At 30.4% G+C, this 23,529-nt stretch overlaps 1 protein-coding gene, 1 long non-coding RNA gene and 1 other non-coding gene across 3 annotated transcripts; 2 read left to right on the top strand and 1 right to left on the bottom strand.

Annotated features, from left to right (window-relative positions):
- Positions 1 to 283: 283 nt before the first annotated feature.
- On the bottom strand, positions 284 to 4,463 carry LOC131625435 (uncharacterized). The gene is made up of 4 exons (XR_009290854.1): positions 4,078 to 4,463; positions 2,022 to 2,804; positions 1,662 to 1,746; positions 284 to 388 (listed from the first exon to the last, which is right to left on the bottom strand). It is a non-coding gene; the product is annotated as an uncharacterized LOC131625435 (long non-coding RNA).
- Positions 4,464 to 14,111: 9,648 nt separating this feature from the next.
- LOC131625434 (fasciclin-like arabinogalactan protein 13) lies at positions 14,112 to 15,284 on the top strand. The gene is made up of 2 exons (XM_058896302.1): positions 14,112 to 14,444; positions 14,622 to 15,284. The coding sequence occupies exons 1-2, from the start codon at positions 14,183 to 14,185 to the stop codon at positions 15,095 to 15,097; spliced, it is 738 nt and encodes a 245-aa protein (XP_058752285.1). The 5' UTR covers positions 14,112 to 14,182; the 3' UTR covers positions 15,098 to 15,284.
- Positions 15,285 to 20,738: 5,454 nt separating this feature from the next.
- Positions 20,739 to 20,812, top strand: TRNAI-AAU (transfer RNA isoleucine (anticodon AAU)). Its single transcript has one exon. It is a non-coding gene; the product is annotated as a tRNA-Ile (tRNA).
- Positions 20,813 to 23,529: the final 2,717 nt, after the last annotated feature.

The raw sequence follows: 23,529 nt of genomic DNA, 5'->3' as shown, positions 1-23,529 counted from the left end.
TCATTGCTTTATCCACATCTTCCTCAAATGTAACTATGGTTGGAAGACATAGTTCTTCTAACATCTAAGCTACGATCCATAAATGTATGCCTTGTCTTTTTCTTGTCAGAAAATTCTGTCCACACTTTAGGATCAATCATCGGATGAGTAGAAGAGTCTTCTCCATACTTTTTCAATATAGCCGTGTCATATGACTCTGAAAAACACAAATGAAGAGTATAGTAATTATGTAACCTACATTCATGTTAAAACATTACATATTTAATTTTTAAATTTTAACTTACCACAAATAACTTCGACCGTTGAGAGACATATTCTCCATCTTTTTTCTTATGAAGACGAGAGCATACACGTCTCGAAACGAAACTGTATGTTTCAACTCCTCCTCCTGTAATCCACATTTAAAAAGTGAGTGAAAGAAAAAAGTCAAAATATGAAACCAATATTTTTCTCAAACAAACAATATTATATTTACACAATATTGATTAAAGATAACAACCAAAGACTTTTTGAACCTTATATAGTATTCTTGTTTTCCAACAGAAGTGATACAAACAAACAATCATCATCCATTGCTAAATAAACTAATAGGTAGAAAGCACATAAAGCAGGGGAAATATAATAAACAAACCCAACACTGTTAAAAGACAACCATTAATATACTGCAGCACAAATTGTTTCATATGTCAGAAGTACCCTTATATTGTGACTTAAAAAAGATGAATTTCCCATAGAGGTCTAAACACAAAACCAAGAGAGAAATTCTATTTTTATTATAACAACACTACAACAAATTTGTAAAATCAAAGTCATAATGTAACAGAAAAAAACAGAGATTCTTGTGTCCGTGAGAGACTTCCTATGTATTATTATTATAACAACACTGCAATAAATTTGTAAAAGAAGAGCAATACTGTAATAGTACATTTGTACTAAGTCTGTCTAAATAAAGTTTCCCATTAGAAGCATATTTGTAAAAGTAGAGATCCAAATGTCAAGAGAGAATTCCTATTTATTATTATAACACACTAATTAGAATAGAGACAACATTATAGTAATTAATTCAATTCTCTTTCTCGCAATTTTTTTCCATTATATATAGCTTAACTTCACACCAGTCATGTTTCATATAACTAGAACTCATTGTTAATTAGCTTTACACACTCTAAGCACTTTTTTTCCAAGATGGAGCAATCTCAAAATTTGAGATGGCTGAAAAGGAAACAAGTTTTTAACTACAACACTCTTATCTTAATTCCTAGCTAGATTTATTATATAGTATGCTTCTGCAGAAGCAGCATCTTATACTATATAGTATGATTCCTATAAACCATACACATACATTTAAGTTCCACCAAATACAAAATTACACCTAATAAATTTTAATAGGTAATAGTGCCACTGCCAGAATATAAGCAATGTTGTTTTCCATAAAAAACACATAATTGGAATAGTTGCTATAGTGAATACTGCATAACAAGTAACTTTATGACTTTAATGATAAAGGTGAGAGCATTAACTCAACAAGCCTACGGACAAGCTGTGAGCAACATAATGTAAAAGTGGATTGGTGAATTACTAAACTCAAAGTTATGAAGGTAACAGACAAACTACAAACAATAATCAAAGGCATAAACGCAGATAAAACCCAAGGGGCTGACCTTGACAATCAACACAGATTTAGCTTTCTTGAAGTTGTTACCGAGCTTTTCATATTCTGGAGCTAGCTTTTTGCAATGTCCACGCCTATTATTACAGACAAAGCAGAACACAAAATTTAACTATGCATCTTAATTTGAGAACCCTAGTGAGTACAATTAACAAGCTATAATGAAGTTTGTAAACCTGGAATTATTAATTAAAATTCTGGCTCCTACTTAAGAAACATAAGGCACTGTAATTGTATAATAGCAGTAAGCAATAGAATAAATTGACCATACAATTAACCTCTTATTTGAAAAAGGGTAAAGTTACAAACTACTATTTGAATCTGAATCATATAATTCTTCACAAGAACATACCCCATTTTTTAAAAGGTGAAACCTGCTTGAATCTCGAACAATAATTTCTTTGTTTTTAATCTCTGATATGTACTTGATGGCAACATGACAGTCACCGCAAACCCACAAGTTTTTCATTACTTGAATTGGCTCTCCCTTTGGAGTGCTCAATAAAGCAAAAGCAATAGCTATTTTCTCGTTGTGGTGTGTCAAGTTGAATTCTTTTTCCTCGGTGTCCATGTCATGTAAGAAAGAGCTAATGTCAGGCACATAGCCCCCGCATCTTCATTTGTGAAGTTAATTCTTCAAGATATTGATTAATCTCCATAGACTGTGGGTGGCTTTCATCACCCATGCGGAACTGGTTGACCTGATTCTTCACTTCTACCCAACTTATGCCTGGCTCTTTCTTCACCATCTTTTCTTTCATAGCTCTCCTCACCTCAGAAACATTCTGCCACCTCTGGGCTGAAGCATGAATACCGGCAAGTAGAAAGAAATCGGTGCCTTACTTTTAGAAGTATATCTAGTCTAAATCTAACAATACTTTATAATGATAAGAGACTTCCATTTGCACCACACCCTAATCATAATTCTCTTGCAGAAGTACTTCACAAAAAATTTGTGTTTTCCTATCAGCTACTCAATATAATTAATTATATGATTATCAAAGGTTTCCAAAACAAAATACACTAAAAGGTATCAATGCAAGAATAAAATACTATATGGGATCTATTGTCATTCATGATACAACTTTTACCTATTAAAATCCAGCATAAATCAAAGGTGATATACTCAATCAGCCTGCAAATACCATTGACAAACATCAATTCCAGGAAAATATTGCAGTTTGAATGGCAGGCTAAATTTAATATTTCATTTTAATAAATAATTTCTCTACCATAACTTATGATTTCAAAGTGATTTGGCATGTACTTTTAAGAAAGTTCCTATTTGTTATACAACCCGTCACTTAGTTGTTCACTAAAGATAACAATAATTGTCTCTCATGAGATATATTATAAAGAATAGAATGTGTAAGGTTAATCATATTGCATATGTTCTTTAACTGTTTTGTTCTTGAAATATCATTCAAAGTGACAAGATACCATAAGTACAAAGACATGGATGGTAACAGAAAAAAGTAATCTTCTGTCACCGTTTTCACTCCTTAACTTGAGTTTTTCTTATTTTCAACTTCATACATTCATTAATCTATTTGTACTAAATTATTTTCAATTACATCGAAGTGGTTTTCTGATTCTCACAAATCTTTTATCACAATGATACCTTGTCAATTATTTGCACTCAATTGTTTTCATTAGTTCGACGATCAAATTGATGTAAACATACGAAACATTGAAAAACTTAGCAGATTTTCACAAACCATCAACTTCTTCTTCACATAAACCTGATCATCATCAACTACTCGGTCCTGATCAAGAATCGGTTGAAAGAGATCATAATAACGGAACTCCGTCAGGTTCATCCCAAGTTTCAAACAATGTGAAGAATAAGAACTTCAAGGATCTTAGAAAGAAGATAAAGCATATAATTGAAGAAAGCAAAAACGAAAAGCTTCGCATTACTATGGACTCTATGTCAGTATTCAAGCCTTTATTACTAAACATCAATCTCTGCAATTCAAAGTGAAACTGATAAATGAGCAAGCAATGCATCTTCGCATCCAATTTTGAGAGATCGAAAAGTGATTAATTCTAAAGACTGCAAACTGATTTTGATATGTTCATTGTTAAGAATTCATTTCGCTTCTAGAATTAATTCTATTCTAAAGCAATAATTTGTAGTTTTTGCCTCTCAAAGTGATTTTTACACTCCACTTTAAACTCATTCTAACTAAAATCACTTATATCAAAATCAGTTTTAGCCACAGTAGAGTTTATGTTTGGTTGCACATATAAATCACTTTTAGACTCACTTTAAATGAGAACCAACTTAACATAATCAATTAACTCAAAATCAAATAACATATAACCAAACATATTATTATGGATCTTCACTCCCAGCAATTGAAAGTGAAGCTGAATATTCCATAGAAACAAAAGTAAAAACTAACCTTCGGATGCAAGACACAAAACTCTCAGTTGAAGAAGCGATTTCCGAAGAAAAAGTTGCAGAAACGATATGATGGAGAAGCAGGGATTCCGATCAGAGACTTATCCTCACGTTTGCGAAAAGAGGCGGTGATTTCGATTGATAAAGGAGAAGCCGCAGTTTCGATGACGGAGAAATAGTGATTTGGATCAGAGAAACAACGGTTTCGATGGAGAAAAGTGATTTCAGAAAAAGTGATTTCGATGGAGATTTTGATTTGGATCAGAGAAACAACGGTTTCGATGAAGAAAAGTGATTTCAGAAAAAGTGATTTCGATGGAGATTTTCCATCTGTGAAGGAAAAGTGATTTTGAAGAAAAAGTGATTTGGGGAAAGGGTTTCGTGAGTTTTTTTAATTAAAATATAATTTTTTTAAATGAATACTGTGTTCTAAGAAATCACCGTATGATATAATATTTAATATTTTTATTTTTGTTTATGTAGTTACAGTTAAATAGATGTTTTTTAACTTGAAATCAACTATAAAAATAATTTGTAGTAAAATTTGGTAGCTAATCTATTATTTTCTTGTAGTGTCAACTGTATCCAATTATGGTTTTAGAATAGAAGAGACAAATAAAAAAGTTGCTAAAATGATATATACATGACTATTTATAACCCCTTTTTTGAAAAAACAGTTATTTGTAACACATCCAACATCAATTTATATTTTCTGAGTTAATTTGTAACAAAATTAAAGTTTAACAAACTCTTACTTGAAGATGAGTGTTAGATTTTAGATTTATATTGTTTATTATTGATATTGTTTATTATTGAGTATGTTTTTGTATATATTTTTTCAAACCCTTAGAGGTTAGTTCATTGCAAGTTTTAAAAAAGTATTAGATAGACCTTTTGTGATAGTTGGATTAAAGATAATTTAATCTATTTTATATGTATTTTTTAATAATTCTTATTTTTACAAGTTATATTATCAAACTCTAACCTCCTTTTTCATCTCAGATATTATTTACCACCATTGGCACCAAACTCCACTAATTTATTAAGAGAAATGAACAAAGTGAATGGCATGGCTCAATTTTCTTAATTCTCAAGAACTCTAAGAGGAAATAATAAAGCTTATAAAGAACCACATGGCATTATTTCAATCATAGGTTCACCCTTATTTGAAGTGAACCACATGCCATAATATTCCACTCTAGAAATCATCTTATTATGTCATACATTAGCAAGTAGCAACTGACTTGAAAGTTTAATTAATCGTATTTTTGACAATGATACTCATGGCCTACATAGTATAACACAAAATTGATTTATTTTGTGCGATAGTGTTACCCATGTGTTATGTTTACATATGCCAGCCTGCCAGCCACCATATTACAACTGTTTTGTTTGTCCATATACTTCAAAAATATATTGTTATACATTAAATAAATTTGAATTAAGTAGTTAATGAGATACACTATTAAAATATAAATGATTTTTTAATGAAATGAAATATGTTAGATAGTCAATGACATAAACTTGTGTCATAAAAATATCTTTGAAAAATACCATATATAGAAGTATTTATACGCAGTGGCGGAGCTAGAAAAATTACGAAGCCTGGGCAAAAATTTAAAAAAGAAAAAAATGCTACTAATAAACATGCTGGTAATTATTTTAAAGGTCACATGATAAAGAAGAAGAAAATTACTTGCTCTAACATCGATGTTCTGATGTATCAAGGTGCAACTGCATTACTCTTTATGTTCTTTATGTTGTCTTTTGCCCACTCACAAGCTAGACTTCTTTTAAGTTGATTAACTGTACCTACGAACCATAAAAGCAAATAATCGTAATAATTCAATTAACTCATCAACATCACTTTACCGAATATTGTAGTATAGATTACCTTTTGTTGCTCCTTGAACAAACATTGACTTTAGAAGGGCAAAACAAGTAACAGAAGAGATAAAAACAATACCACAAGGATCGTGCGAACCCTCCCAACTCGGTGTATTCTTCCTCTCATACTTTATAGATGAAAGTGCAAGGTCTACAATTAAAGACAAATTTAAATCACTAATTGATAAGGATAAGAGTAAATACTTAAGGTATATTTTTCAACAAAAAACGTGTCGAATATTTCTAATTTATCTATCTCATTTACATACGAAATTATATATTTACTATAATGTTTCACGCTAATTGAAATTAGATAATTAACAAATGCATTGATATATACTCAAAGAATACATACACCAGGGTACTAACAAAACTATGACTAGGAAGCTGAATATTATTTTCCTGTCACACCAGATTGTTTGGTGTAACAATGTTTCATATCAAAGCATCATTATCAGCATGGTTAGTTCGACTGTGTGTAATAGTGGTATTGTAATGAAATGTTTTCAGAATTACTTTATTTCATATTAACATGAGACAAAGCATCATTATCAGCATAATAAATATAAATAAGTATAATTAATTTAGAAAATAATTATACTAGTTGTGCTTAAAGTGGGAGTAAAGGATCCAACCAGCTATCTCATTCACATACAATAGAGCAGAGTACTAATAAAACTATGACTAGGAAACTGTATATTATTTTCCTGTCACACCAGATTGTTTGGTGTAACAATGTTTCATAACTAACTTACACATGCATCAGCAAAACCTATATTGACTATAAAAATAAAAGAGCTTACAAGGATGTTGAGTTTTCCAGGGAAGGCAGAGAAAACGTCCTCCATGAGAATCTCCCTCAGTTGTGGAACAGACACATCAAAAATTGAGTCAGTAACATGAAAACTCAAATGACTTCATTCCTTGAGATACTTATTGAGATCATTTACCGAACATGTGCAAGTTACAAAACGGTGGTAACGACGACAATTTGGTACCAATTTATAAACCACAACCTGCAACAATAACAATAATATACAACAACAATAATTCAACATCATGAAATGAAGGAAGTAAAGCGAAAAAAGGCGAGAAATTAGTTGAAGCATTCTATCAAACACTTTGCGGGCAGAACTAAAAGCTGTATTTTTCTATATTTTAAACAGGTAACCATTCATCCACTTAGCTTTATAACGTTATGTGCTAGTATTTAGAATCAATATCGAAACCGTAAAACCATAACTAACTCGAAATTGTGTCAAAAAATCAACTCGAAACTATAAAAATAGAACAATAAAAAGTATCTTACCGTAAAAAAGAAGACAAACTCCAAACAGCATAGAAATAGATTGGAAATTCAGGTGCTGAAGTCGCAATTTTACGTTCCGAAGTCGTAAAAATTTGAGTCAGAGCCTGGGCATGTGCCCAGCCTGGCCGGGCCTTAAAACCGCCCCTGTTTATACGGGACAATACACTGTCTCGTATTTATGTCAAATTTATGTGTTTAAATATATATTTATTATAAAATTATTTTGACTTGATAAAATTGTACGTGAAAACAAAAAGAAAAGAAAATTTCTTTTGCTACCTCCCTCTTTTCTTGATCATTTCGGGTGAAAAACCCAAAATACACTCACTTTGGAAATGCATTTCCGAAATGCTTTTTTTTTTCAAAATTTGTCTTATTTCGGAAATGCACTTCCGAAAACACGAAAAAAAGGTGTTTTCGAAGATGCATTTTCGAAAACACCCCTTTTTGGATTTTCGGAGATGCATTTCCGAAAACACCTTTTTTTTGGGAGGGGGTGTCTTCGGATATGCATATCCGAAATATTCCAAGACCAAATTGGTCTTTGAATGTTTCGGATATACATTTCCGAAAGAATGCAATAATTATTAAAAAATTAAAATCAAGGTGAATCAATACAATTAATAGGTATAAAATCAAGGTGAATCAATAAAATGAAGATGAATCAATAAAATCAAGGTGAATCAAAATTTCCTAAACAATTTTAAAGTGAAAAATTATTTTACTAACTTATATAAATCAAAAACATTTTTATTTCATAAGTAAATTTTGAATTATATAGAATTAAATATAAAATTTATTCATTAAATAAAATTAAGACAAAATCTTTTTTTAATTTTTTTAAACTAAATAAAAAATTATAACTCATTTTTAATTATGAATCAGAATAGAAATATATAAATATATAATAATAATTATTAATTTTGTAAGTGAAATATATAAATATATAATATATAAATATATAATAATTATTATATAAATATATAAATATATAATAATTATTATAAATTAAAATACTCATTTTTATAATTTTTATAATTATTATATAAATATATAAATATATTTATAATTAATATATAATAATTATTATATAAATATATAAATATATAATAATTTTTATAAATATGTAATAATTATTATATAAATATATAAATTAAAACACTCATTTTTTTTAATTTTTTTTGTAAATACAAAATAATTATTATAAATATATAAATAAAAAATTATAACTCATTTTGTAAGTGAAATTATTTTAATTTTTTTAGTTAAAATTATTTTAAATTTTAAAATATGAATTATATCAAAATATATAATTATTATTATTCATTACTCATAAATTATACCAAATTTATGATATATGAATTAATTAATATCCTAAAATTAATTTTTGGGATTTTTAGATTTTTTTTTGTTTTTTCGGAAATGTATCTCCGAATTAATCAAAATCCCAATTTTTGGGATTTTTTCGAAAATCCACTTCCGAAGTCTTGAAAAATTTAGAAAAAAAAATATTTCGAAAATGCATTTCCGAAGCAGGGTAAAATGAGTTTTTCGCTGGGGGTGACCCCCATAGGGAGGTGGGTAAAGAAAAAATCAAAGAAAAAAGTCTAATAAATTTAAAAAGAGATTACTAAAGTAAAATAAATTTAAAAAGAAATTAGTAAAATAAAATAAATTTAAAAAATAATAAATATTTTGTTCAATCTTAAATAGAAACAAATTTTTTTTTTCAAAACTTATTGAATGTTCGATACATTTAATTTATATAGACCAACATGAACTTCATAAATATATTTAAAGTTAAAAAAATAAAACACCATCGTCTCTAATCTTGTCACTCATTGTCAACCATTTTGATTTGTTGCAAAGCATTATAGCCTTACCATTCCTTTGCGCAAAACATCATTGGATTCTTGATGAGTTGAAGACAACATCGCAACTATGGTGAAATGCTCTTTCGTTGTCTACAAAGTGTTTGTTGAAATTTCTCTACCAAAATTATTTTGCATTAAATAGGGGAGAAACACAATTTTGCATTGGCCTATGGTTTCTACTAAGATATTCAAATACAACATTAATCCAAATATTCAACTATTGCTTCTACACGAAAGCTTGTAGCTCAACTCTCATGAAACGTCACGACCAAAAATCAAACTCAATTGTGGGTATTAAGAAACACGTCTAAATTGTCCCGTCTTTACAAATCTCATGTTGAAGGAACTATAGACTAAGATGATTTGGATTAATACACTCACTTTCACGTACCTCATTCTTAAGGAACTATGAACTAGAATATCTTTGACAAAGGTCCAAAGAATTAAGTCCACCAACTCTTCAACATTTAAGTAACATGGCGAATACATGAGTAATAAATGGAGAGGTCACATGGCGAGAATGTGATCTAACCCAACCCTCTTTCTCTCTTGAAAGGATGTTGTTAACCCCTGCTACGCGGGTGAAATAAAACTCCCTTATAGGATAATTAGAATTCGTTGAATTGACTACATTTCCAATATAATAGGATGAACCATCCCAATTACTCTCCTAACAAGTCAAATATGATAGACATGCATGTAGCTAGTTTGTAGACACAAGAATTAATCTCCCCATTACCTCCTCCATCAAAGTTTTCATTTAAAAATACTCAATTAGACACTTGAGTAGATTCATTCACTTTTTACGTATCAAAATCAAACAAGCTCTATTGTGCTTCCTAATACATGATGGTCCTTATATTGTACTCATTACAAGTATGTTTAAAGCGTTTGCAATTTTGTCTATGCAAAATTGTATGAAAAAGTTTACAATTTTTTCGAAGAAAATTGCATGTTAAGTTATATAATGAGAATGGGTAATTTATATGAGAATGTGATAATGAATCTGAACCATTAAATCATAAAATAAATTGTGGAGATTAAGTGTGAATCTTTTTTTTTTCTCCTCCATTATTAAAATAAATATTGAGAAAAGAGAAAAAAAAATATCGACACTTAATATCCATAATTTATTTTAAAATCTAATAGTTCAGATTCATTATCATATTCTCACATAAAAATATCATTCTCATATATATATATATATATATATATATATATATATATATATATATATATATATATATATATATATATATATATATATATATATATATATATATATATATATATATATAATTAGTATAAAGTGTCAAAGCATATATAATAGATTTGTGAGTTGAACTTTTTGTTTTTTTACTTCTTTTGTGAGTGTGCTTTTACTTGTCTAAAGATTTATTTTTAAGTGTTTTTTTTAATAATGGTATTTGAATTTGGTTCAATTTATTAGAGGAGCGGTGCTTGGTGTTGGTTAAGGGCGTGAAGAGTTTCACACTTAAGGTTGGTGGAGAGAATTTTGTGATGTTTCAAGTGAGAATTAAAAGTCTCATATTAAATTAAAAGAGTACACCAAATAAGCATGAAGATTTATATATCAAATATTTTAAAATTTTAAATAAAAATATAATGTGAAAATTCACTTATGTGATTGCTCTTAATCTAATTTATATTGACTTAATTAAGTGTTTTTTTTTTACAGGAATAAACTTAACACATTTCATTCATCAAACAAAATTCAATACAATGAGGTATCATATTAAAGAACTTACGTCTAGTTCAAGAATTGGCCGCCTTAGCTAATTTATGGGCAACCGAATTCGCTTGGCGCTTAATGAACTTTACCTCAAAGTTCAGAAATAAACATAACAAATTCTGAATAGACTTAATGATAAAACTAAATTCGGAGGATCCGACATGCAAGGATGGCCCTGGGCATAGGCTCGCGGGGCGGGAGCCCGGGCCCCATAATTTTAGGGCCACCAAATTTTTTTTATCCATATATATATATATATATATATATATATATATATATATATATATATATATATATATATATATATATATATATATATATATATATATATATATATATATATATATATATATATATATATATATATTAAAAGGGAATTTTCTATTATAAAAATATTTGCTAAATTTTTTTTAAAAAAAATACTAGCTAACAAATATATAGGGGCACTACAAAGTCAAAACTAATTAAAGAATGTAGAGAATATGGATTTGTAAATGCTAAGGCTAGTGCTGAAAAGATTGTGAATGAAATGGAGATGGAATGTGTGTTTATTCAAAAATGTTAAATTCGAAGAAAACAACACTATGATGAAAATCCATCTCAACTCACGCGACTGAATCTTGAGTCTGCTAAAGAGTCTTTTCGAAACCACTATTTCGTATTTATCGTAGATCAAACAATTGACTCACTTGATAGAAGATTTGTGCAATATAGAACATATAAAAATATTTTTGGATTCTTGTTTAGTATTGAAAGGCTTAGATCATTATCTGATAAGAACTTAAAATCATGTTATAATCATCTTGAAACTTGTTTAAAACATGACAATTCTTTTAATCTTGATGGTGAAATTATGCTTAAAGAATTGAAAGTTATTAGAGAAGTTTTAATTGTTGAATCAAAATCAAGCAATATGATATTGAGGTCTTTAAAGACTTTTAATTGTTTTTCTAATGCATGCATAGCTTATAGAATAATATTGACTATTCCTATCAGTGTTGCATCTGCTGAGAGAAGTTTTTCTAAATTAAAATTATTAAAATCTTATTTAAGATCTACTATGTCACAAGATAGATTACATAGTCTTACTTTGGTTTCAATTGAAAATATTTTTTGAAGAACCTTGATTCAAATTATTAATGATTTTGCAGCTGAGAAGAAGAAGAAGTCATCTTTTTATAGTGGTTTATGTTTTGATGTAGTATAAACATTGATTTAAAGATCCATACTTGTATTCTTTTTGCATAATGTCAAATGAAAATGTGTTTTTTTATCCAATTATTTCTTTTATCCTTATGTATTTATTGTTAAAAAAATATAGGGGCACGTCTCTTTAGATTTGCCCAAGGCACCCAAATTTAAAGGACCGGCCTTGCCGACATGTTTAGCTTGGATAGAATTGACAATAACTTGGCAATCACTTTCAAAGATAACATGAGAGAATTGGGAGGAGATAGCATGCTGGATAGCTTCCTTCAAAGCAATGGCTTCGGCTTCAAAAACAGAAAAAAGCCCATAATCCCACGAAGCACCTGCACTGATGAATCTTCTCAAATGATCCCTAAAGTACCATCCTCTATTAGTAGAACCACGAACATTATTAAAACCTGCATCAACATTGCACTTCACCCGATTAACCATAGGCGGATTCCAAACAACTGAATTATTATTTGTATCACACACCGTCGACTCCTCTTTAGCTAGAAACCAATCATACCAATTGTGATAGGCTTGTAATCCAATTCTTATAGCATCTTCTCGACTATCTTGCCAAACCACATTATTCCTACTTCTCCAAAGAGCCTCAAGCAAGACCGCAAATCTACCTGCATCCCTACGGTCCTCACGGCTACAAACGTCGAAAATAATTGACTTAGCATCATGAAAAGAATGTAAACGAGTGTCAATTAAAGAATGTTTTTTTTGACAAGATCAATTAAAGAATGTTAACTCCCACAAAAGTTCCAACAAACCCTTTCCTCTTCTTACTCATGCAGTTGTTAATTTTGAAAACTGTGTCGTACTCCTTCCGAGATACTGTAACATACAAATAAAGTTGATATATTATAAATTAATATATTTAATTAAAAATTAGTATTAAATATATATAATTTTTAACTAAAATTTTTTATACTTTATTTCAAAACATTTTTTTATAGGTCTTTATATCAAAACATATAAAATATGAGAAAATAAAGGATGATTTTACACTATCAACTAATCACAATTATATATCAAATTACATCACAAATTTATTTTAAATTTTTTTAACGATATGATAGATTATTATTTTTTTATTGGATGATAGTGTAAAACTATTTTATATTTATTAATAGGCAATTTAGACTTAGCAGAAAAATATTTCACACTGCTAGTATTTATCCATCATACCTATAAAAATAAATAAATAAATAAATAAGTAATACAGATAAAAACTATACATTGTGACCTACTTTAAAATAACATAAATCAAAACAACTCATTATTTTTTTAAGAAAACACTTAATATGCAAGAGAAACGATATAATATTTTAAAATAATTTTAATTAGTATTTTGTCTGCAAGTGCAAACTCAATTAGAAAAAACTAATATTATTAAGTTGAATATGTTAATAGAAAATCAAATCAAAAACTTAAAGTTGTGTGTGTGAATTTATAATAGTTATTATCACTTCTTCTATCATTTAAAAAAATTAAAATTAAAATAATTTACATAAAATCTCATGATTAAGAAAATAAATAAATTTTATAAAAAAAATTAAAATTAAAATAATTTACATAAAATCTCATGATTACTAAGAAAATAAATAACTTTTATAAAAAAAAAAAATGTAAATTAAGTTGCAAGAAAGTATATCAATTCTAAAAACAGATATACAACAAACTAAAAACTGAGTACAACAAACTAAAAACAACTTACTTAAAGAGGTAGGTGGAAGAGACATTTTTCCAAAAAACTAAAAGAACAACACAATAATGAATGAGTATAAGAACTATCTCATTCCTTTTTACATCTTGACTTTTTCTTAACTTGAATATACAACACCACACCAACATGTTAAACTTGATTCCTTTTTGTAAAATTTGATGTGATTACTTTTGGTGTATTTTTTCTTATTCATTTGTCAACTAACTAAGGGAATATCAATGCAAGCCTTGAGCCAGCTCATGCCAACAAAGCCTCACCCAAAACCAACGTATTAATAATATTATTCCTACCCAAATAAAACCACATCTTCACTTCTCCACACACATCAAACCTCATCTTCACTAACTCATCAACATGGCTTCAACTACACCTCTTGTTCTCATTCTTCTCACTCTCATTCCCTTCCTAACTCTAGCCCAAAAAGCACCAGCACCAGCACCTTCAGGCCCAATCAACATCACCGGAATCCTTGATAAAGCTAGCCAATACACCTTCCTCATTCGTCTCCTCAATGAAACTCAACAACTCACTCAAATCCAATCCCAACTCAACTCAACTTCTCAAGGCTTCACTATCTTCGCCCCAACCGATAACGCCTTCCAAAACCTTCCATCAGGCAAATAGCCCTAATCAATACTCCATCTGCATTTATTTATAAGAAAAAATTTACTTTTCAAATTCATTCAACAGACAATATACATAGTATATATATTTTGTCCAGATACATTATCTTGAGACGGTTCTATCTGTAACTAACTAGTATAACTAACTTTTTATATATATCGAATTTCAGGAGCTATCAACGATCTCTCCGACGAAGAAAAAGTGCAACTCATTCTCTACCACGTGACACCAAAATACTACTCTCTCTCCGATTTCCTAACCGTTTCTAACCCTGTTAGAACACAAGCTTCTGACAAAAGTGGACCATGGGGTCTTCACTTCAATTCACAAGGTAACCAAGTCAATGTTTCCTCTGGAGTTGTCACTGAACCTATCAACAACGCTTTGAGACAAAAGTTTCCTTTGGCTGTTTATCAATTGGGCAAGGTTTTGTTACCTACCGAGCTTTTTGGTCCTAAGGCTCCGGCTTCTTCTCCGGCTCCTAAGTCGTCGAAAACTCCTTCTAAAACTCCGAGCAGTGCCGCGGTTGAAGGCGATGCTCCGGCTCCGGCGTCTAGCAAGAAGGATGAAAGTGCGGCAGGAAGGAATGTTGGGTTTGGATTTGTTGTTGGAGTTGGTTTGATTTGCATGGCAGTTCTTGCTTGATGAGCAAGTTTTTTTATTTTATTTTTAATTTCATGTACTTTTTTTATTTCTTTTTCTTTTTCTTGGGTTTGATTTGATATGAACCTGGCTTATTCTTTGTATTTAATTTATGTTTTTTTTTCTTTCTACATGTATATGTAATGCTTGTCTTACATATTTTGAAGGATTTAAATGGCATTTTTTATGAGTATAATTGTATAAATAAGTTTTACAATGAAATTTAATCAAAATTTAACTATTTTATTTTGCATTAAAATTATATTTTTAAATAATGATATGATTAGAAAAATAAAATATTTTGGCTTAATTGCAACTTTGGTCCCCTTATTTTGTATTTTTCTCGATTTTAGTCCCCCCATTTTTAAAACCACGATTTTGGTCCCCTTTTGAGTTTTCTATTGAAAAAAAGACAGGAATAGGGACTAATTTTGCAGAAAAAGCAAAATAGAGGGACGAAAATTGCACAGAAAACTTAAAAAGGGGACTAAAATAGTGATTTTTAAAATAGAAGGATCAAAATCAAGAAAAAGACAAAATAGGAGGACTAAAGTTGCAATTAAGCCAAATATTTTTTACGAAATATTAATGTAAAATTAATTTGAATCGAAAGTATATGTTTATAACCCCGAGTCTGATTGTCAGATGAAAAATATTAATAATATCTACTTGATCTTTTTTTTTTTCTGTCAATTATTTTAAGTTGTTAGTCTTTGTTATTGTTAGTGGAAGATTCAGAACTATTATAATATGCCATACCTTCTTTTCTATTGTTTAATTGTTTAGTAAAATATTTTAAAAAAATTTACCAGTAAAGCTTAGTCACAAGAGGTAGAGGTGGTGGTGATGGTAGAGCAGTATCTGCACCGTCAAAATTCAATGAACTCTTCATTTTCTTGTTTTCTTTTTTAAATACTTTTGGCTCTTTCTCTCTCTTCAATAATTGTTGGTCACATTCCATAAGAAGAAATTTCCACATGAAAGAATCTCCTCTTAGATATACCATATGGCATAGGTGCGACAAACGGACAAACTACTTGCGCCAAGCCCACTTTTGTTCTGTTATTCTAATTTACTCCATTGTTCTGTTTTGCCTCGGTTGTGTGGTTTTGATTTGTCCAACTCATTACTAATGGGTTTTATTTAATTCTTTACTTATTTATTTTATACCTTCTCCAGTCTTATTTATAAGCAAAAATTCTTTTTTAGGTTCATTGTGTAATAAATGTATTCGATCTATATATAGACCGAATACATTATTACTCAATGAAACTAAAAAAGAATCTTTGCTTATAAATAAGACCGGAGGAAGTACTTTTTTAACATCAAAATGTTTGGTAGGCTTCATTAATATAAAATTAAAATATTATATAGGAATAGTTAGTTGCTTTCTTATTTTTTTATATGATAAAATCAATCATTTTAACAATTATATTCATTGTCTTACGAGACACAACATTGTTATGCATCAGTTTTTGTATTTTTTTGTAAAAGATTTACTGTATCTGGTGTTAGAAAACCAAAAGTGTCAAAGACCAATGATATTAAAGCATATTGATTGTCGGAATACGGTTTCTCATGCTTGACCACTTGAAGCAGTTTTAAGAGTTATCGATCTCATAGTAAAAACCTCTAGACCTCAGTCCCACTAATGAGACAACTTTAGTCAAGTCTACACATGCATGTTTCCATCCTACCCACCCGTACATTAGAACATCTGCTGACCTAAGTGTCGATCTCCTTTCCTATGGGTCAGTTAAGAAATTCACAAGCTCATTTTTCTTCATAGATACTCTAACACGCTAAAATATATCAAATAAGATATGTCTAAACAAAGTCATGTTAGTATTTGAATCATAGAAGCTCCTTACAATGAATGACATGTTCCCCAAATGTATCCAAGCACGCCTAGTAGAAAATAGGGCAAACCTCATCAGCGAGAAATAAGAAAATCATGAGCTAGTATTCAATAATTATATGATACTCTACCAGGGGCATATGTTGGCCTAAACCATCAATAGGAATAACAAGAAGAAAATATTAAGCATGTATTGCTTGCAAAAAAAATTTTTTTTTTATCGTGTGGTCATGTCAAACTTTACATTCATGTCCTGAACACTTTTACTAAAAAGGACTCTCACCAAAACATGTTATACGTTAGGAATGACAATGTCTTTGCTAGTAAAACTGTTAAGGTCAAAATTTGGAATTGCAACACTAAGACCATCCAAAACTCTGTCGAAATCATAGTTCATACCGTATATCCAATTATCTCTCAATATATGATCTTGTAACACCCAATATTGAGCCCCAGAAGCCACAAACGTGTATGAAGCCGCATCTACTGCTGAATACAAATTGAATCCCCCAACTCTAATAGATAAGGAAACCATCCTCTATTAAAGTTCCCAGAAGAAATGACCTCCTCCAACCATGATGTCTTAAACCACCATCAGCAAATATTTATCAAACTAAATAACTTCTTTCTCCATATGATTAGGTTGACACGTTTTAAGGCCAAAAAACTAGTTTGGTGATACCCATGCAAGATCGAAGTAAAAGAATATCACTTTGAGGATCCCTTAGTTACGCCAGAATATGCATTAAGTCAATAACCCTGACATCTCCTGACTGGCCCCTTTCATTGCAAACTTGGATATCAATTGCCTCCAAATAGAACCCACAATAATTGGTCATATACCACTATCAGGCTTTAATAACAGGGTCAAATAGTGTCTCTAATAAATGTTATGCTCATAAACCATCTCTACCACGTGAAGTCCCTTTGGAGAATGACTTAATGCACTTGAAGATAATATGAACTTTATCTATTAGAGGAGCTTCAGAGAACAAGGTGGTCGACATGGGGGGGAGGTGGTTTGTACGGGTGTTAAGCCTTCAAATCCTTCATAGTATGTGCAGTATAAGGGGAAACACCGGATGACCCTAATATTTTCACAACTGCTGTGAAGTGACCATCTATAACCTTATGAAGACATTGCTTGATTCAAGAGCTCACATTTGCATCTTTCTCCTCAATATGAACTCCCTTATGGCCTAACTTATTTTGATCGATGCTTATTAACACATTATCAGCTAAGTCGGCAAGATCATCTGCATCCATCCAAGTGCCTAAACACTAAAAAATTGTGATGTTATTGCAAGGCCTTCTGATTCTTAAACATATGATCCCACCTACTTTGAGGTTTGGTCATCTGTAAAGTAAAATGAGAAAGAAGTAACAACCAAACCCAAAAGCATATTGATCCTGACTCAACGACCACCTTGAGAGAAATCAAGACGACACTTAAGAGGTGTTCTCTTTACAATGAAAATATGTGTTATAAAGACTCTCTCTAACAATCTTGCGTCCAATACAATCCCTTAATTTCCATCAAAGTTACCAGAGTCTCTTGTAGATAGTTTTGCGATATCCATAATGTGACTTATGAACCAGACCCTCAAGATGATGACATGTCCAACTCATGGCATGAATGCGCATATATCTTCCACATATCCATTGCCCAACTCCCCATAACGACTCCTAAAATGCCATAAACAAATACGAATCACTCTCAATAGCTTTTTTAATTGTATTTTTGCGTTGTCAATGCATAAATGTAGTATCTTAAGATGAGATACCATGCGAGAAATACCTTTGCTCTCATCCTTGCCATCATGGAAATAATGGAACTCATGGAATGGACAATGCAACCCTCGTATATGAGTAAAATCCATAAGAAATTCAAAATTGTGCTTCTTCTTTACTCATTGCAAAATAATTATGGTGGAGGAATTTTAACAAACACCATATAGGCAACAATAAATGAGCATTTCACCATAATTTCAATGTTGCCTAGTTCTGCTCTAGAATCATAGTTGTGAAACAAAAAAAAAGACATATAAAATAACAACAACAACAACCACAAGAAAAGATTTTAGTGGGGAAATATGCTTTTAAAGTGTGGGTGGTAGAGAAGATCCCAAGCTCTAGACGTAGCTTTGATGGGAATGGTTTGTGTATGATTGAGGGTGATGATTGGGTGACAGTTGGTGAAGGGTAAGGTTAAGGGGGAGTGGTTTGTAAGGTTTAAAGGTAATGTAGCATGGTGTTGTAGTCCGTAAGTGTAATTGATTTTTATGATTTCATGTTCAATCAAAGTAAAATTTACTATAATATTGTATGCACCAACTTGGGGAAATGTTGGAAAATATTTGATTTACCTATTTAATTAAAAAAATGGCAATTAAGTGATTGACAAAAGTGATTATAAAATAAGCGTCTCTACTGATTCAGGTTCCTACTCATCATCTATTACTATATGGTCAATTCCCTAACGGATTCTCAATCCTATTCGATTACAACACCAATCAAACAAGCACGAAAGATATTGTTTCAATTATATTCCTGTTTGCCGAATTAAGCATTCGGTTAGAGATTACAGGAATTAACAATTATGCAAAGTTAAAAAGTGATTAAAAATTAAGGAACATAACCAATCGAATTTAACAATCTCTATCCTATAACAACAATCGAATCAAGAAAACGATTATATACGAATTAAGCAAATGATTTATAGGAAGAACTTGAAAAGAAATCGAAATTCAATTGAACATTATAATAATCTCAAAGATTGGAACCTGAATACAGTAGATCAGCTCCGAGGAATTAGTTCTCCATTACGGTTCTTTCAAGAGTAAGAATATAAAATTCGTGAATAAAAAAAGTGCATGCACAGTACGGCCAGACCTAGGTACTAGAGAAAATAACAAATTCGGTTTACAACCCAACTGGGTCAAATACATAACCCATGCCCATAACAAATGACCCAAAACAAAAATATAACTAATGCTGCAACTTAAACGGAATTCTGGGCATTATACACTCCGAATATGCCTTTGACTCCAACATGAAAGTTGTAGCTCTTTCTCTTAGCTTTCCAGCAATTATTAGAACATATCGATCTGATTCCTGTAGCTCCAGTTATGATCATTTTAGTGCAGATTGCTAATGTTGAAAAATTAAATACGAAAAATCAAATAAGTGCAAAAATAAACCGATTTATAAAAACACAATAAAATAAAAAATAACCAAGGTAAAGTATGGAAATGCATAAGTATAAACATAGAGGAATGTGTATCAAAATGCATTGATCACTTTCCCTACAAAATTAATTGTGTTTTTTAATTGGTGTTAAATGCTAAAATAATATCTTATAATTTGGGACTGAGGTAGTATCTCTTGTTTTTGTAATATCCAAATATAATATACCCTCATTTATCTCATTGCTAACTCTTTGATTCTTTTCTGATTGCAATTTGAAGGTTATTAAGGGTTAAAGTTAGATTGAGGTATAATCAATTATATGTGATGAGAAATTGTTCAAAGCATCTATTGGAAACTAATTGTGGCTAAAAGGATAAAATATTAGGAGTAGATTTTTTCCATGATGGAGGGAAATTGGAGATTTTTAAACCTCAAATAATAAATGAATGACGGATATTAACAAAAATGTTATGCTTATAACACAATAAAAGTAATTGTAAATGTAAAGACATTGAGATAGTATGTGTTAAGCATGAGTTGCATACCTATATGCTCTGTTTGTTATGTATAGAATAAAAAATAAATAAAGAAACATATGGCCCATTAGCTCAGTTGGTTAGAGCGTCGTGCTAATAACGCGAAGGTCGCAGGTTCGAGACCTGCATGGGCCATTTTTTATTAATTGTACATAATGCACATACATAATAATCTTCTGAGTATACACTATAAATAATGAAACACAATGCACATACATAATAATCTTCTTAATATATACAATAACAAATAAATAATGAGACGTGGCCCATTAGCTCAGTTGGTTAGAGCGTCTTTGACCAACCATTAATGTTATTAACTACTTTATTTTAATATATAAGGGGAGGGGGCAAAGGCCCAAGAAAGAAAACAATTATAAATCAACCCATCTAGCATTGGAGATTCCCTGCACACTTGTTGGACTCCCTAAAGATGTGAACAACATGCACCTCCTCATGAAGATTAATCAAGTTTCGAATTTGACGTAACAAGGCATGACCTTCAAAACTTGAAGATACCCCTTTATTCGCAACTACAACAAAATCGACATTTAGCTCAACTCTTTTAAAACCTAGTCTCTGGGTGCACCTAAGACCTTCAAACATTCCCCAAAGTTCAACATCAATGGCATTAGCAAAACCACCTAACTAGTTTCCATTCTTGTCTCTAATAACATCTCCACACCCTTCCATAACTATATCCTTAGTTTTAATTTTGTTTGTCTTAGTACATAAAATTAAATCCCCATAATGACCAATTTTTATCCTTTTCTATGTTGACCCGGCAGGACCATGTCCCCTAGTCGTGGGTTGTGACCACCTTTAAGGGGAACTCACCATTTTATCTTTATTGCCGGATTCTACGACCTTACTTAATGAAGGGATAAACTCACCCACCCTTTATGGGTACTCTCCAGAGTTTAGGCGAGAGTACTGCTCGAATGATAAGGCTAAGTGGCCTTATGTGAAGATAGACATCTCGATACATAGTTCCACAAGCAAAATGAATGTAAAGGTGAAGTGCTTAAAATATCCCATTAAAGTAATATTATCGATGTGATTAGTTTTTTGTCTAATCAAAACTCAATAATGTATCTTTATGTGTTTTCATATAAGGTGTCTTTTTTATTCTCTTTCTTTTTGTCACATCAGTCGTTATGTATTTGCATACAGTGTTAGAATATAGTTTCAATATTCAAGTGTTTAAATAACACCACTCAAATTATATAAATGACATTGCATTATTTGTATAAACGATAATTTTCTCTAGTTTTCCATCCGCAACTACGAGGGACTAGAATGTATATTCACATATGATATAAAATATTGTATTACTTTTCTTTGATGAAGTTTTTTTTCCCAATCGTAGACTTCAGATACTCACCATTGGCGTGCTTTTGTTGTTGCAGTAGTAGCAATTAAAATTGTAAGTATTTGTTTTTATCGTCTCCACAGGGATTAGTGTGATATCAATGTCATTCAACAACTAATATGTTTTTATGCTTAGGTTTGCAAAGATTTTGAAAATTTAAAGTTACGAAAGTAAAAGCAGATTTGATAAAGAAAGTTTTGGAGAGATATGAGAGCTTGTCAAGATTGAAGTTCTTCCATCGATAGAATATGCATTTTACCAATCAGTTATACACAATATAAACATTCATCAATATCATCATTTATCGCTCACAACAAAGTTAATGTTTAAACTTCTGATGAGGTTTTAACCTTATTGTTTAATCGACGATGTCTCAACCTATCAAACAATATGGAAACATTAAGAATCGATAATCTCTGTGAATATTAAACCTAAAGTTATGTCTAGCATTTAGAATCTAACAGAGGCTTATCTTAGATCAAGATTTGAACCATATCTCTCAATAGCAATTCAAATCCATGGTTAAACAATGAAACCAAAATATCCTCAATGTTAAATCAGGAATATATTACAAATAACACCATGATAAGTAAAAACCTATTACATATGCATTCTCTTAATATTAGCATGTGAACAAAGTTACTCATCTTTATAATCACGTATCACTCGTCAACACCGTTTTTTTTAAAGCGGCGCTGCAGGATTTTACCGGTCAGAATAATATATGATGTCTCAATCTATTAAACAACATACAAATATTAAAATCTGATACAAAGTGAATATCAACTCTCAAATCTATTTCTAGAGTTTGGTCACTTATAGATGATAATCTTATGTCAAGAGTTTGAAAAATATTTCTCAATATTGATTCAAACCATAATAGAACATGAAAACAAAGATTAACATCTATATTGATTCATAACTAGTTCACAATACAAATATTAAAAGAAATACATACTACTATGGTAAAATACTTTCAATCCCAACAATAAAGGGGGACCCAAAAAATATATGTGTTATCCTTAATCAATAGAGTATGAAAAATATTCAACAACTTGAATGAATTTGGGTGGACCTAAAAAATATCTCTCACAATATTCGAGTAATTTCTTCTTCTGCTAAAGTAAACATAAAATTCATCCTCTATCATCTTAAACAAATGTTGTATCTCAGTTCTAGTATACTTCGTATCTCTTTTTCTAACTTACTCTCATGTTTATATATTTGCATGATCCGAGTGACATTCTCAGGATCTCACTCTAGCAATGAAAGAAGTAGGTGTATGGATGGAACATGATGCTTTGTCAAATCAACAACATATTTCCGCTCATCTACAATTAGACGATCAATAAACGCATGACCTTTAAATCTATCAGGTAAACTGTGGTTATGAAGTCCACATTTTACATCAATCTTCCATCTCGAACCATCTTTAGACGGTGTTAATATGATTTTGAATAGAAAAGCATAATTTTTAGTAGAA

The sequence above is a fragment of the Vicia villosa genome, unplaced genomic scaffold (genome assembly GCF_029867415.1).
Source record: "Vicia villosa cultivar HV-30 ecotype Madison, WI unplaced genomic scaffold, Vvil1.0 ctg.000217F_1_1_3, whole genome shotgun sequence".
In the NCBI taxonomy this organism is placed as follows: Eukaryota; Viridiplantae; Streptophyta; class Magnoliopsida; order Fabales; family Fabaceae; genus Vicia; species Vicia villosa.
Note: the sequence above shows the minus strand (reverse complement) of the source record. Positions and strands in the feature narration are given on the sequence as shown.